Below are 14,726 nucleotides of genomic sequence, written 5' to 3'. Positions count from 1 at the left end.
TTATGGAGGGGACAGCTCATGCTACAGAGGACTTGCACAACACTAGGACGCTGTCCACCAGAGGAGGTCGTGGACAGGTACGAGAGAATTAAGGAAGACATGGCTGTGCTTGGGTGCAGAATCCCATGCAGGGAAGGGCAGAATTGAATGCTAACTAGCCATGAACCACTAATGAGATGTGCAGTTGCTCACTTCTTTGTGCCAACTTGCAGAGATATGAGACACATACCAAAAAATAGGCGTGCCAAGGAAGATAGGCTTGCACACAAGACATGAGGGAGCACTGGAAGGACAAGCACCAGTGGGGGGCCAGCAGAAATTAGAGCACAAGCCTGATGGTCAAATATTTCACAGGATTGGGAAACCCAAGGGCCCAAGTCATGAGTGGGGAAATACAAGGACAAGCACTTTTTGAATAGAAGCAATTCCAAAAAGACAAAAATAAAATCAAGATCGCAAGAAGGAACCGCACACTACTAAAAGCAGCTAAAATCAAGAAATGTTGTTCCCCGTCAAAATTCTAGTCCATAGTTCTGATGGCATCAGAAGGGCCGGATCACACACACAAGTCTAGCAAGGTAGCAACATTTCTGGTGTTGATGGTTGAAATTTGACGCCTTCTACTACTAGATGTTGTAACGTTTCTACAAATCTGTCTGTACAAAACCTAAGCGTTCTCTTGTTTAGTTCCATTTTTAAGCCTGCTCCTAGCATTTCATTAGTAGGAAACAGGTTCAGATCTAAATCTTAAAAACAGATTCCTCCATGAGGAATTTGGAAATGTAACCACGTACAACATTGTGTTCTGAGGCTTATCTGCATGACACAAAAACACAATTTATACTTATCCTTGATATTGCACCAATCGTAATCCCATAATTTCGTTTTCACTTTCAGTGGAGCATTAATCAAAGTTTTAACAGATGAGTAATAATATCTAATAAAGCAACAAAGTAGTTCTTATTACAAAATTAAGATCACAAAATAAAGAGCCCGCTGGGGGATCAAGTACTTTCCTAAGAAGTGACAGAGTTTCATGTTTTTTACAAAAGCGGCCAGAGACAATGATCCCAACTCATAGCATAGAACGTGTATAGGGACCCCCTTGGAGAGGTGGAGAACATTTTGCCAAAAGATGCCTTCTACTTTCTCCCAAGGATCATTGATTTTGAGGGCAAGGACTTCGGCACCATAGGTCCGGCTTAGAACCACGGTTTTGTAGAACTTCATTATTGTCAAAAATGAAAAGCGACCAAAGGGAGAATTTATCCTCTTAACTTGTGCTGCTAAGGCTATCGTTTTTGCACAAAACAAATAATCTTTTCTGAATATTTCTCATTCATTGTGAAACCTAAATATGTTATTGAATAAACAATATGCAGAGGGGTTGTGCGCTAAACTCCATACCAATTTGATTTTCTTTTTATGAGGGTACATGATAATTTTTTTAAATTTAAAAGATTCATTTCCAGCTGGTTTGAGATTATATAATTTCCAAAAGCATTTAGTTGTCGTTGGAGACCTATAGGCATAAGGCCTATAAGGACCAGATTATTAGGGTATGCCAGCCAGGAGAGAGGCTTATTTCCCCAACATAGGTGGAAATGATCAGATGTTCTTAAAATGCATAACAAGGCCTTAAACACAATGAACATACGATGATGCACCACAATGTGCTTTAACAAATGAACCAATAAATTAGGAAGAAAGACACTGTTCAACCTAACACATTCCTTGCTGAACAACTCTCTGTACAGGTTAACCTAACCTCTCCATCATTGCAATGATTCTCCAGATGTTGAATTTAAAGAAGTAGCATATAAGCTGCACTCACGTGTCTTATTTCTGCAAAAATTATGTCACATCAACAAAAATAAAATTTGCAAAAGATGCACCAACATTCATAAACATGAAACACTAACAAGAGGAACTAGTTCGTAAAAATCTCAGGGCTGTATCATTTGCGTATAAACTTTTGACACAATACGCCATGTTAAATGGATCGAGGTAGTGGGAAAAACTTTTGATAGCGAAATTAAATCTTCAAGACGCGCCGTCACAAACCAACGCAATAAAACGATACAAAATTCAAACATTAGCTGTGGAAGAAAACGCAATATCATGTTACTATCTGAATAAGCACATAACAGAGATGGGCAAATATTTCCAAAGAAATCATACAGTGCTTGTGTTCATAAATGCGTTATTTATGTCCAGCAATGCCTGCACAGGCGCATTTACGTAGAAGAAGCCACACACTCAGTATAAGAGCACATTGTTGAGCACAAAAACTGACATAAGAAAGTGAAACTGTGTACTGGAAATAAGTGGAAAAAAAATCTCTGTCTAAGACATGTAACGACTACTACGTTAACACCTTCTTAATTTTAATTCCCCACATGCACACAGCCAACTATTACTTACAGGCCCAGAGTTAGCAGTCGCCAAAATATCTTGTGGCGAGTGCAATTGTTAAGGTCTGGTCTTAAATCCTGCTTTAAGCTGTACAGATAGATGTATGCCCATGCAAGGGACTGCCCCTGTACTGTACTGTCTCCCTCCTGGATGACTTATTTGGTGGAAGTAGTAAGCGGTGCCCCAAACCTGGTAAAATGTGGACCCGTTTGTGGCTTTTGAGAGTAAGCCATCATGGGTGCCAACAGGCTGCACTGAGGTACCACTTAAAGAAAGTTGATCTGCCACCTTACTCTTGTATTACTCTGCTTACCTTCTCAACTCACCCATATAACAAAGAATTCCACTGGGTTATTTTCTCTCCTTACCCTCGACCCCCATCCTCTTGGCCCACTAGTGGAGATTTTGCTATCAAGAACATGCAAACAAATGACTCACAATTGACAGTATAATTGGAAAGAATGAAGGAGCTGTTGCCTGCAGTTTATCAACTCATTTAAGAAGCCCAACCTGCTCACACAAATCATACAAAACCAAAGCAAGCCTGTCTGCTTGTCTCAAAATGTGTGCCAGCGAGTGGTGCCCTACTGAATTTTGATCCTTGCTAGCATTGGTGTAAAATGTCAAGTCCTCCCTCAACTTCAAGGTTAATGATCTACTCGATTCCCAGGGTAACCAAGTGGTGCTGCTGCATCTCCCGTAATTGACGTTTCTCAATTAGGTGGCCATGATCATTGTTGTTCAGCCTTTCCGCTTGAGCTACTGGAAAGGCCTTTACTTGTGCCTATTCGAAGAAGTTTTAGAAATAAGCTGCCTGCCTCATTACGAGGACCAACACAGGTAAGATCTCCTTCTGTCATTCCCTTTCCCAGTGGCCAAGTTTGTACAGGTGAAACCCTAGGTAGATGCATGTAGGGCCTGCTACTACTTGCTTCAATCAACACTCCAATCTTTCAAATTCAGGAGTACACCATCAAGCACGAAGCAGCTATTGCCACAACTAAATCCTAACTATCAAATAAAACGTGCTCCCTCCCTTGGTCATTGCCAATAAATCTCAACAAGCTTTGCAAGCATACAACGGACTTGCAGCTCCTCTAATGTGCTTCCATGTAACATGCTTATTCACTGTTAGAATCTTGTAGTGCTGTCAGACCACCCAGGGAGACAAATGCTCTTTAAAAAGAACTTTAAAAAAATTCCAAAGGGCCCAGCTAAATAACCGTACTTAGAAAACTGTGATGGGGAAAGGAATGCCAAAAAGGCATGTAGTTAGAGGCCCCAGGAATTAAGGTGAGTGTGGCAGGGACAGGCCAGGTCCCTCATGTGGGCAGGGGGTGAGGCGGCACAAGCAGTCAAACACAACTGTAACCCTCGCCCTCCTTTTCAATGAACAGCCTCCTGAGCCTCCCCCACCAGCAGGATGCAAAGCATCCTGGCACCAGGTATTGTGAAGGGCAAGGTTGTCATGACACCTTGCACATCAAAGAACAAAAGGAACAAGGGGGTGGGGCAGAGGAAATGGAAGCAAAGGGGGGTCTTAGGTGAGAAGTTGAGAAATGGTATGCAAATGAAATAAATGCCACAATAGAGCAACAAGCGGCTACCAAAAGCAGCCATTGTGATCATGCCGCCTCTGCAGAAAAGAAAGGTTTGCCCCAGGGCATTCTTGCCCCATAAGTACAAGGGCTGTGGCAGAAAGAGAGGCAGTCCCTTGGGAAAGCAGCAGCTCCTACATTGGATTAACAATGGACTCTAAACTAAACTCGAAAAACCATATTGAAAAAATCCAGCAAAAAGCAACTGGCAAACTAGTGGCACTATACCCAGTAGATCCAGGCCTCCAGATAAGATCGTACCAGACCTTTGTACACATGAAAATCTTGTAAATACGACAGCTTTGTTATTTCCCCGTTTACATGTTCGCACAGGTTTCGAGCAGAGGGTAGTGCAAAGGTCTGGTTACTTGATAGAAACCAGAACGCTTCTTTTGATTTTTATCTACATGGATGTAATTGCAAGCCATGGAGAAAAGCCTTTGAAAAAATAGAAGCTGCACACTGATAAAAATGAATGGTTTCTTTCCATTGAGCTTCTGCTTTGTTGTGTGTAGATGCTCATGGAGCAAACAGAAGCACTGTGCATATGCATATTTAATTTCCTAGCATTTTAGGATAGTATAATTAACAAGATAGAAAATTAAGTTGAAATTGAAAATGTATCTTTTGTAACAAGCTTTTTTCCCAGTGAAAGCAAAACTGGATTGCACAATTGTATTTTTCAGAGTTCCTGTGCTGTGTGGATAATTTTGCAAAGATACACTCATAATTTACACTCCAATTATAAAAAACAGTGTATAAAATGATGTATGCACGGTCTAGTTTACATCCATTCAACTTTGCAGTCAATGGGGTACATTACTATAGATGTCAGTGGCAGCAGTCTTTGCTCAAAGGCGAGTGATTGTCATTACACCAATCACAGGTGTACAGCCTCTCAAATCTTCAAGACTACAATTAAAACATCCGAAACCTGACTCTCCAGGAAGTGCAATCGCTATTCAAAAACAAAACAAATGAAAGTTACGTTTGTAATTGAAATAGAAACTCAGCAAAACCTGTCCCAGTGATAATCCAGATAGGTATTTAATTTTATGTAGTGCTTCATACAGATTTCATCCAACATCTAGGCACTGTGATTATTAAACCTCAGTTGATACTCAGTTTACCGACTTCTGAAGGATGTTAGCTAATAAGATAGCTCAGCCAGCTGAGCGCTCGTTGCTGCAATCTGCGCATGATCTGAAGATTCGAATCCCGACAAGGCCAACTCAGCCTTTCATCGTTTAGAGGTCGATAAAGGAGTACCAACTTCGGTTTGGTGAGAATTGTGATAAATATGTGCTGTGTACAGCGCTTTGCCAAATAAATAAATAACCATTTCGCTATGAGATAGGTATAGAATTTAGCATGGTGTCTTGGAATACCACTAGGTAGCAATAGCTCCAGGAAATGAGGACTCATTAAAACATCAAGAGACAATTCTGCGATCGAACCTCAAAACACACAATACAATTAATGTATGCTTTACTATGTAATTGACTAGGTTTTTGTGTTTTCAAAATTTAAAAATATAGAGATCAAATGGTCAGATCTTACAGAAATAATGAAAGGTGTATTCTGTCACAATGCAGAAAGCTGCCGCATGGTAATGATTTCCATACAGATTTTGCACACGTCGGCTGGATGTAACATACATTTTACTCTCTTACAAAAAGGAGAAAAGTCCTTTTTACTCTCTTGAAATCACATTTACTCTCAAAGTTTAAAAATGGGGAGTAAAATACTCCCACCTCAAAATCGTATCTGGAGCACTGAGTAGATCTATACCAATACAGTACAAAATAAAAGTAATCCATGCCTTAATCAGGCCCACCTTGACCTACGCCTCTCCAGTCTGGAATGGATGCCACGAGCAACACTGCAACATTCGCCAAAGAGTCCAAAACAAGACACTATTAATTGCAGCGTGTGCTCCACTCTAGACAAGGACAGCCGATCTCCATCGCGACCTGGGTTTGGAAATGGCCAAATATATCCTAAAACTGAACAATTCTATGAAAAACTGAATCAGAAAGAATCTCCCCCACCCCCCAATCAGGAATCTTGCTGGTATAAACTAGAGGCAATGTGGTCAGTTTAGATAAATCAGACTACATTGAGATGGCATACGACCATCTGCATTCAGTCGATTGCTATCAGGTATTGTCTCACAACCCAACCAGGGATATAATGGCATCAGCATCCAAATTAATTCACAATTGGCATCAGAAGGGCCCATTAACAGATGCAGAAAAGCAATTTTTGATTGTTGAGCACCCAATAACACCACCTGTATATTTTCTGCCCAAAATTCATAAAGAATTGGCAACTATTCTGGAAGGCAGGCCGACTGTCAGTGGTAAACGTGGGGTGATTGAACCAATGAGTCAGTATATTAATGAATGTCTCACACCACCTGTCATATGATGGCATTTATAACGCCTCTATACACAAGTGTTTCAAGGCGGAACAGAGGGAGGACACACAGAGATCCTACGAGGCCAGGTGTCATTCAGATACATACTCCTACACATATTCAAGATAGCATGCATGTTCTCGATCTTTGAAAAATTGATGATTTAGGATAGTCACCGGTTGGTGACCTTAGACGTGAAAGCGCTCTATACATCGATTAATCATACTTTGGCCATTGATACTTTTAATTACTTCTTTAGGGCACAATCAGCATCATACTGTGTACATATTGAAATGTTGAATGTGTTATTAATGTTTGTGCTCAACAATAATGTGTTTGTTTTCAATGAAACGTTTTATCAGCAGAAAGTTGCTATAGCTATGGGGGCAAGTTTTGCACCTGCCCTTGCAAACATTTTCATGCATCATTTGGAAGAACAATACGCATTGATCAATCCTATATTTCAGCCATATATTCATCTATGGCGAAGTTTCATTGATGATGTCATTATGGTGTGGACTGGGTCAAAAGAACAGCTTGAGGAATGTGTTAGTTATCCCAATTCGAACAATTGGGGTCTAACGTTCACTTTTCATAGCAGTAACACTAGCATTTGTTTTTTTGGACTTAAGAATTGTGATGACCACAAATGGATACCACACTAAGACATTCAGAAACGAGTACATCTGTGAATGCAATAATTCATACTAAAAGCTGTCATATAAAAACTAATAATTGCTAATATCCCCAAAGGGGAATTCATATGAGCAAGGCGAAATTGCAGTAGGCAATGTGATTTTGAACTGGAATGTGAACAGATTAGAAGCAGATTTCTGGCTAGAGGCAAATATGTCACTGTATTAGACAAGGCTCAATCACAAGTGAACAAGATGGAGAGGGTCACTCTGTTAACACCTAAAGATAAAAACTCATCTAGCAGACATTTGGGATTGATCTCTAGATACAACACAGACCGCAAGCCTTTATTTAAGATGTTCAACAAGCACTGGTATTTACTACATCTTGATAAAGACATAACCAAATATACCAGACCAAGCATCACATTTTCCAAAGCTCCAACGCTAAGGAATAATTTGTCTCCATTATTTATGAAGAGCATAATCAGAGACAGGGATTGGCTACAACTCACGCGGTTAAACGTTTTTTTCAAATGTGGTAGTTGCTCTATGTGCATACATGCACTTGAAACCAAAGTTATTGATTTTGGGAGAACGGGGACACAACAAATTGATACATTTATCAATTGTAATACTAAATATGTTGTGTCTGCATTATACGAGTATGCGGAGCTCACTATATGGCAGCACTATACGCGCACTTCAAAAATAAGAGAGCATATCAGTACAACATCAAGTTAAGAAACTAGATATCCTCTTGCCATACATTGGCAACGTCACCATCAAATGGATGACATCCGTGGAATATGCTTTTCAAGCCTCACTGCGGCAACCCTGTCATCTAGAGGGGGGAAAATCGAGTATTGAAGTTGCGACAATTAGAAGCCAGGCTTATATGCAAGCACAGGACTGCGTACACTGAACACGATCAGGAACTGTGCGTTTTTGTAACCTAGTGACTTATATGTTTATATATACAATGAACTGTTACTTTGAACTCAGTTTTCTATAGTTTGGGTATGTTCTTGCATTTGAATTGTGGATTACTGTATCCTCCAACCATAAAATTATATTGTAACATATCCATAAAGAATGGATTTTCAAAATATCTAGTCTGTGCACTTTACTGTTACATGCATATATATTATGTATTACATTTGATAAGTTGCATTCCAATAAAATGATTAGGGTTACGTTTTGAGCGCTTGCACACAGCGAAGCATGGCACGGCGGGCCAAGCAGCAATTTTAAATAGAGTGATGCTCCGAGACGGACATGCACGATGAAAGACTTTGGTGGTATCAAGTTGACTACAAGGGTTTAAGAATTAAAATTTTGAGTCACCTATTATTGACCACATTTCACCCAAAACGGCAAATAGGTGAATTTTTGTTTTTTTATGTGATGACTTGCAAATATCATATACGCGCAGCAAGTTCATTGATTTATAAGGCTCTCACACAATAAATTGGTGTTCCGCATCTGCAGGTTTGAAATTGTTGGGAGTCTAGAATAGCTGGCGTGGGAGCGGTAGTAACTATAAGCATTAGGCTGCTCTGTGGTTGGTGGCTACTACTAAACATGGCGGATCTCGGTGGCCATAGCATTTGCATTATAAGAGGTCTAGCACTGATTGCATTTAAAGTCAGGCGGCAAGTAGGTTCACTTAGCTCTTTTTTGTGACGGCTGAAAAGCTTTGCGATATGAGAGTACACATGATGTGCGTTTGGGACATGGTCAAAGTGGTTGTAGCTTTTAGATGAACCTAATGTCTAATAGCAATTTCTTTTGTAACTTTCTTTGGTGTTCACTCGGCTGGGCTGATTATAAGCGTATGGAATTTAGAGTGGCGTTTCGCACTAGTGGTTTGAAAAATCAGTCATTTCAGGTAATACGATACTCGGAAAGCAGGATTGTTGTGTTCAAGTAAAGGACATTAAAGATGGCTTTATCGAATTCCTGACTGTAATACCTTCTCCTCCTTACCTTGCCGTTTTTAGAATTGTTGGCGCACAAGCGGGAGATATTATTAACCTTTGGTAAGTGGCATTATTTCTCTGGATAATGGTTGGGTGTTTTTAACAAGGACTTGATATCAAACTTGGTGACTGCTCACTAATTATTTCCTTCCTTGTAGGATCCCTCATTACCAAGAGGGTATTTTCTGAACATTGCAGGTAGGCTGCAATCGCTTATTATTGCATGCAATAAGGTTGAATTAACATTGTATTAGTGAGAATGCAGTCTGGATACTGGGATACTATATTGCACAATACATCATTAAAACTCAGAATATAGTGATATACATCAGTTTAGATGTGACAGTTGCTTTGGTGGTGGGTACATGCGTGTGTGGAGCATGCACGAAATGGAACTCTGAAGGTTGACAAATGAATAGTATATTTGACTTTTCACAATTTATATTGCATCAATGACATTCAAGATTGGCTAATATAAGGTTATTCCTGTCAACTTTGTTCTTTTTCCTCCATTTGTTCTCCTCAATGTATGGCCAATCTCATCCAATTGGGACGATACTTTTTAAATTTTCTGCATTATGCGGATTCTTTATTTTGGTAATTTGTGTATTGGTTCTTCCAACTACATTACTGTATTAATTGATGCCACTGTTGGCAAAAACTATTTCACCGCATATGCCTCTGGATTGTCTTGTGACTATATATGTACGATTTGTTGTTTTAAACACACAATTGCAAATTTGTATGTTACTTATGATTTTGTGAATAGCAGCCTGGAAGAAGACCGTTGGGTCGAAGCACGTGTCGGCTATATTCATCCAGATATTTTGTTCTTTGCGCATATTAAATCCATTAGGAAATTCCAGCCACCGTACAGAGGTGACAGGGAAAAGGAAAACAATGGGACGTTGCTGGAGAAGTCGTGGGCTTTTTTAGGTGGCAGCTGGAGAAGTTATGGGCTTTTTTTTTTTTTTTTTTTTTTTTTTTTTTTTAGGTGGCGCGGGTCTGCGTGAGGCTGCCCCAAGCACAAAGAGAAGGCGCCAGCCAGAATGGCCACAGCCTCACTTATACGGACCTGTGACTTTGGACTACAACCAGTAAACGCTGGTGCAAAAAGGGCATATCGCCCCACACCTCGTCACTGCCCAAAAGCATGTAGCCAATTGAATTTATGGCAGTTATTTTCCAACATCAAATAAAATGCGTTCATGTTCTATGGGCGTATGGGTGCCACTCTAAATTATTTACCTCTCATCTCCATATACGCCACGCTATTCTTGGTCTTGTCTAGTGATCAGAGAGAGCAGAGCACTAAATGGTAGCGAACTGGCTTTTGTACTGGGATCCTGGTTAGCCTTTGGTTGTCTCAACCAGTAAACCACGCTGTACCTTTCCTTCGGGCTCGGACTAGCCTATAGGGCAATAGGGCAATGCCCGAACGAAAAAACACAAACTGCTAGCGGCACACTTTTTTGGCCAATGTGGGCCAGTTTGAGAAGTTACTTCTCCACGCGGCTAGTAGTTTTGACCAGTGTTCGTGAATAAATATTCTTTAAAATGCATTCTTTAAGATGCACATCACATTTCATCAAACCCCCCCCCCCCCCCCTTGGATAATACTCAGTCTGTCACAAAAGGAATGAATTGCCATTTGTAACTGGGCCACTTTTTCCATTGGTGCCCGAGACAATTGTATGCCCCATTCAGACCCTGCTTTCCCTTACCCCTTCCACCCCCGTTTATGACAGGCCCACTTTCCGACACCTTCAAGTCCTCCCATACCCCAGCGTTTGCAGTTGTCCGTGGTCACACACGCTGGTGTCTCTCTGCCCTCTTTAGCTCCACCCCGGTTTTTTTCAGTTCAACCCCGGTGTATCCGTCTACTCGCAGCGTTCCTAATCGACCACAAGAAGCCGATGTCCCTGAATTTCGGCTTGCCCATGGTTTCGCGGCTTAACCTATCTTCTGGCTGCCGCCCCACTGCACCCCCTCCCCAACCAAATAATCCCATTTTCGAGCTAAACCGGACACCAGTATTGTAACGGGGTGGAGTTTAAGTCCACCATTTATAACCGGGAGAACGGCGTTTTCCTTAGGCACCTTCAAGAGACGTATAAAACATAAATAACCCGGGGGGGGGGGGGGGGGGCACCATCCTGCTCTGCAGGGTGGGGAGTCGCAGCCACTCACCCCCCCCCCTCCCCCCGTCTCCCATGGGCCTGTCACAGAAGTCCGACACACATCTGCCCTCGCACGGGGAGCCCAACACGAGGAAAAGGTACGAGAAGAGGCTGCCCCTCATCGCGCTACGGGCTCTCTCCAGCCCCGGTGGGGAACCCCTCAGGCAAAGCATCGCCCACCCGCCCCCCGTGACACACTGCCCGAGGAGACGACACACACGGCCGCGCTCTCACCAAAGACACCCCCCGCACGCGGAAAACGGAAAGCTCCTCAGAGAGGAAAAACACGGCCTCAGAGAGGCGGCGACATCAAGTGTACCCCTGAGGGGAGACGACCTCATTGATACAACACACAACAGCCCCTTCCCGAAGAGGGGACACGTGTGCCCGAGGGGAGCCGACCTCGGCGAGAGCAAACACAGCCCCTTTCTCCAAGGCGGCGACAAGTGTGCCCCTGATAAAAGACGGCCTCTCGTTGAGACAGTCGGCAGCACACAACCCCTCTCCTCTCGGGGGGACACTTGTGTGGCCTCCTCGGGGACTGTCTCATGGCAAACGTAGACCTCCGTGAGGCATGTGCGCCCCTGAGAGGCTACAGCCTCTCGTTGTGACAGCCCGTCTCCGAGAAGGCGACACATACACACGGCCTCATGCACGCAGCCACCGGCAATCCTACGCTGAGGAGAACAAACAGAGCGGTGGACACTTTGACTTGTCAAAAGGACGACACACAAGCGCCATCCATCAAACCCCACCCACTCTGCCCCTCGCACACATTGCCTCGGACAGCCCCTAGGCTGTCCCTCACAGGCACACCCCACTTTACACTGTCCCCAACAGACAACTTGTCAACAATCCTACAGCCACCGTTCCTCACAAACATCCCTTTCAGAGTCACTCTCCGTCCTCTTAATACCTTTGCACAGCGTCGCTGGCCGACTCCTGCACCCCCGCCCCCCCACTTGCACTGTCCATCACAGACACCCCCATTCCAAAAGGTCTCCCTTAGACACCCCCATTTACACTGCCCTTCACTGACGCCATGCTATGAAGTCACAAGCCCCCTCGCTGTCCCTCTCACGACGCCTTCGCAGTATCCCTCGCAGAAACCCACACTTTTCCCTCTACCACACCGCCGCCCCCCTCAACCTTGACTGCCGGCAGGCCGGCTCTTACCTCAGGGGTTGTGGCTGTTCCGGGGCCGGAGACACCTGCCGGGGAAAACAGAGACATAAGTGAGTCCCCGGGGTGCAGATGGGCCTGGGTGAAAAGAAGGACCAGGGCCCGGTAGAGGTGACAGCTCAGACCGGGCAGAGCGTGAGAAGTGGAGGAGCTCGAAAGGTGGACAGAGTTTCAAGGAGGAGAGCGAGGCCGGGACGGGGGAGGGGGGGGTCCTCTCTGAGCTCGGATTGTGGGGGCACGCCAGTACAAGGCGAGAGTCCGGGGAGGGGCTCGAGCGCTGGAGGTAGACCTTTGATGAGAAAAGCCCCTCGAGGAGGGAGCGGGGCTCTTGGCTGCCCGGGGGTGGGTGTAGTGCTGGGGGGGGGGGGTAGAGCTGATGGTGCCAGCGGGGGCTGAGCGTGGGAGATGGGGAGGCTGCGCTCCCTGGCTTGCGGGTGGGGCAGAGCTCAGACGGAAGTCAAGCCCGGGCGAGGAACAGCTGAGGGGGGCGGTCAGAGCACGGGAGGGTGGCGAGTGCAGGGATCGAGCACCGGCATGGCGCGGCTAGAGCGGGCACAGCTCGCGGCGGGGGAAGTGGGGGCGCACTGCTCGCACAGAGTTGAACCTCGGAGGGAGGGCAGAGGAGCACGGGGAGGAAGAGCAGAGCTCGACAGCAGGAGGTGGGCAGAACACGGGTGGGGGGAAGGGACAGAGTGCGGACGGGAAACAGAGTGCGGGCTGAAACGGAGGGGGGGCATGGTCGCGTAATGGAGGGGGCACTCACCTGTGCAGAGCTCTGCAGGCCCCCGCCTCGGGCCACTCATCCCTGGGGTGTCCGGCATCCACGCTTCACCCAACTCCTGGGGTCCGGGGACCCAGGCCTTCTGTTTCGAGAGTGGGGTGACTGTGGGGCTACCGATGCCGTTCCTTGAGTTGTAATCCGTCAGAGGGGGGGTGGGGGCGCGTTTTACAGCTCAATCAGATTGTGCTGATGGCGCACGTTGATCGCCCTTCCGAGAGAGTGAAGGGGGGCTAGGGGGGACTTGCACCTCAACAGGGGGCGGTCCCTGGAACGCTCTACATTGACTGAGAGTAGTTATCCATGATAAGTGAGCCTTCACTTCACGAAATAGATCCTCTGAATCTGCCTAGGCTCTGGGTGATCTGGCCCGGTCCTATAGACTGCCACCCGGGAGGGGATCCACTGGATCCTGCATGAGGGACGGGGCGGAACCTACGCTTGGCGGTGACCCTGCCGCCCCTGCGAGAGTCGACCCCCGTTCCTCCTTCTGGGGAGTGATCCTCTTGTCGCTCCCAGGGAGTGATCCTTCTGCCGGGGGGCGGATCCTGTCGATCCACACAGCTACAGCAGCTTCTCACTCGCCCCTCCTCCTTCCTTTATTGTTAATTTCCTCTTCACCAAACTCCAAGATCGTGTTGCATAAATAAAAATTAAAGGGGGGCAAAGGGGCTGGATTTCACCAACTCTCACTGACATCACTATCAGGGGTGGGCCAGGGCACAACCATCATCTACCCCTAGGGGAGGGCTACACTATGCTCCACCAATCACAGGCAAGGAAGGAAGCTTACACGGCGTGTCCCTCCCTCCCGCCCCAGCTGCAGGAAGCGCTGCATGCACCTGCAAAGTTGAGGTTGCAGTGTAAAGGAGGGCATTACGCGTTCTTATGCGATGTACATAGAAGCTACTGCATTCTAGCCAGCGTCTAGAGCAGGTAAGGCCGGCCACTCATCTGCCCGAGCTCTAGTGTTAATGACTAACCCTTCTATAATGAAAAGCCACTCGGACTACTGTAGGGGGCGCAGCCTGCGCAGTGAGCTCCAGGAAATGCTACATGCACCCGAAAAGGGCGTAGGCAAACGTGCACCTGCAAATAAATCCGGCCCTCTGTCAAGAGGGCATGCATAAAACGCTCTCTCTCGCCGGCATCTGCTACTAATAAAATACCCTGCTCGGATGCCAGACTGCTTCATCTGAGGCTTTGGCTACTTTTACCCCTAGTTTTATTCACTTTTACCCCTAGTTTTATTCCCGAGTGCATCGTGCGAGTAGGCTTTGCTATTGTTTATATGCCTTTTAAATTCAACAGACTTCTGTCGTTTTTCTCTTAATCAGTCCACTACTTAACTACTTTATTCTGTAGTCTGAACTAAGGGTATGTGTGCCTCTGAGATCCCTTATGCCCCATAGTACCTACGCATTTACTTTCTTTCCCCAGTGCGCTGATGCATCTTTGACCCGGTATGGGTCGCCTCCCTCTCTAGTAAACGGGGAGTTTTTTTGGTCCAAACACCTCTGTTGGTGCTGATGATTTA

At 45.2% G+C, this 14,726-nt stretch overlaps 1 protein-coding gene across 1 annotated transcript in view; it reads right to left on the bottom strand.

Annotated features, from left to right (window-relative positions):
• The window catches only part of LOC138491942 (PHD finger protein 13-like), a 165,569-nt gene extending 151,699 nt beyond the window's left edge, over positions 1 to 13,870 (bottom strand). The window contains exons 1-2 of the mRNA XM_069618824.1: positions 13,175 to 13,870; positions 12,406 to 12,440 (exon numbers count right to left, since the gene is read on the bottom strand). Of these exons, the coding sequence (XP_069474925.1) occupies positions 12,406 to 12,440; positions 13,175 to 13,232 (93 nt within the window). The 5' untranslated portion in view covers positions 13,233 to 13,870. The remainder of the gene's footprint in view (positions 1 to 12,405; positions 12,441 to 13,174) is intronic.
• Between the last annotated feature and the right edge of the window lie 856 nt (positions 13,871 to 14,726).

The sequence above is a fragment of the Ambystoma mexicanum genome, chromosome 10 (genome assembly GCF_040938575.1).
Source record: "Ambystoma mexicanum isolate Mex_15411 chromosome 10, UKY_AmexF1_1, whole genome shotgun sequence".
NCBI classification, from domain to species: domain Eukaryota; kingdom Metazoa; phylum Chordata; class Amphibia; order Caudata; family Ambystomatidae; genus Ambystoma; species Ambystoma mexicanum.
Note: the sequence above shows the minus strand (reverse complement) of the source record. Positions and strands in the feature narration are given on the sequence as shown.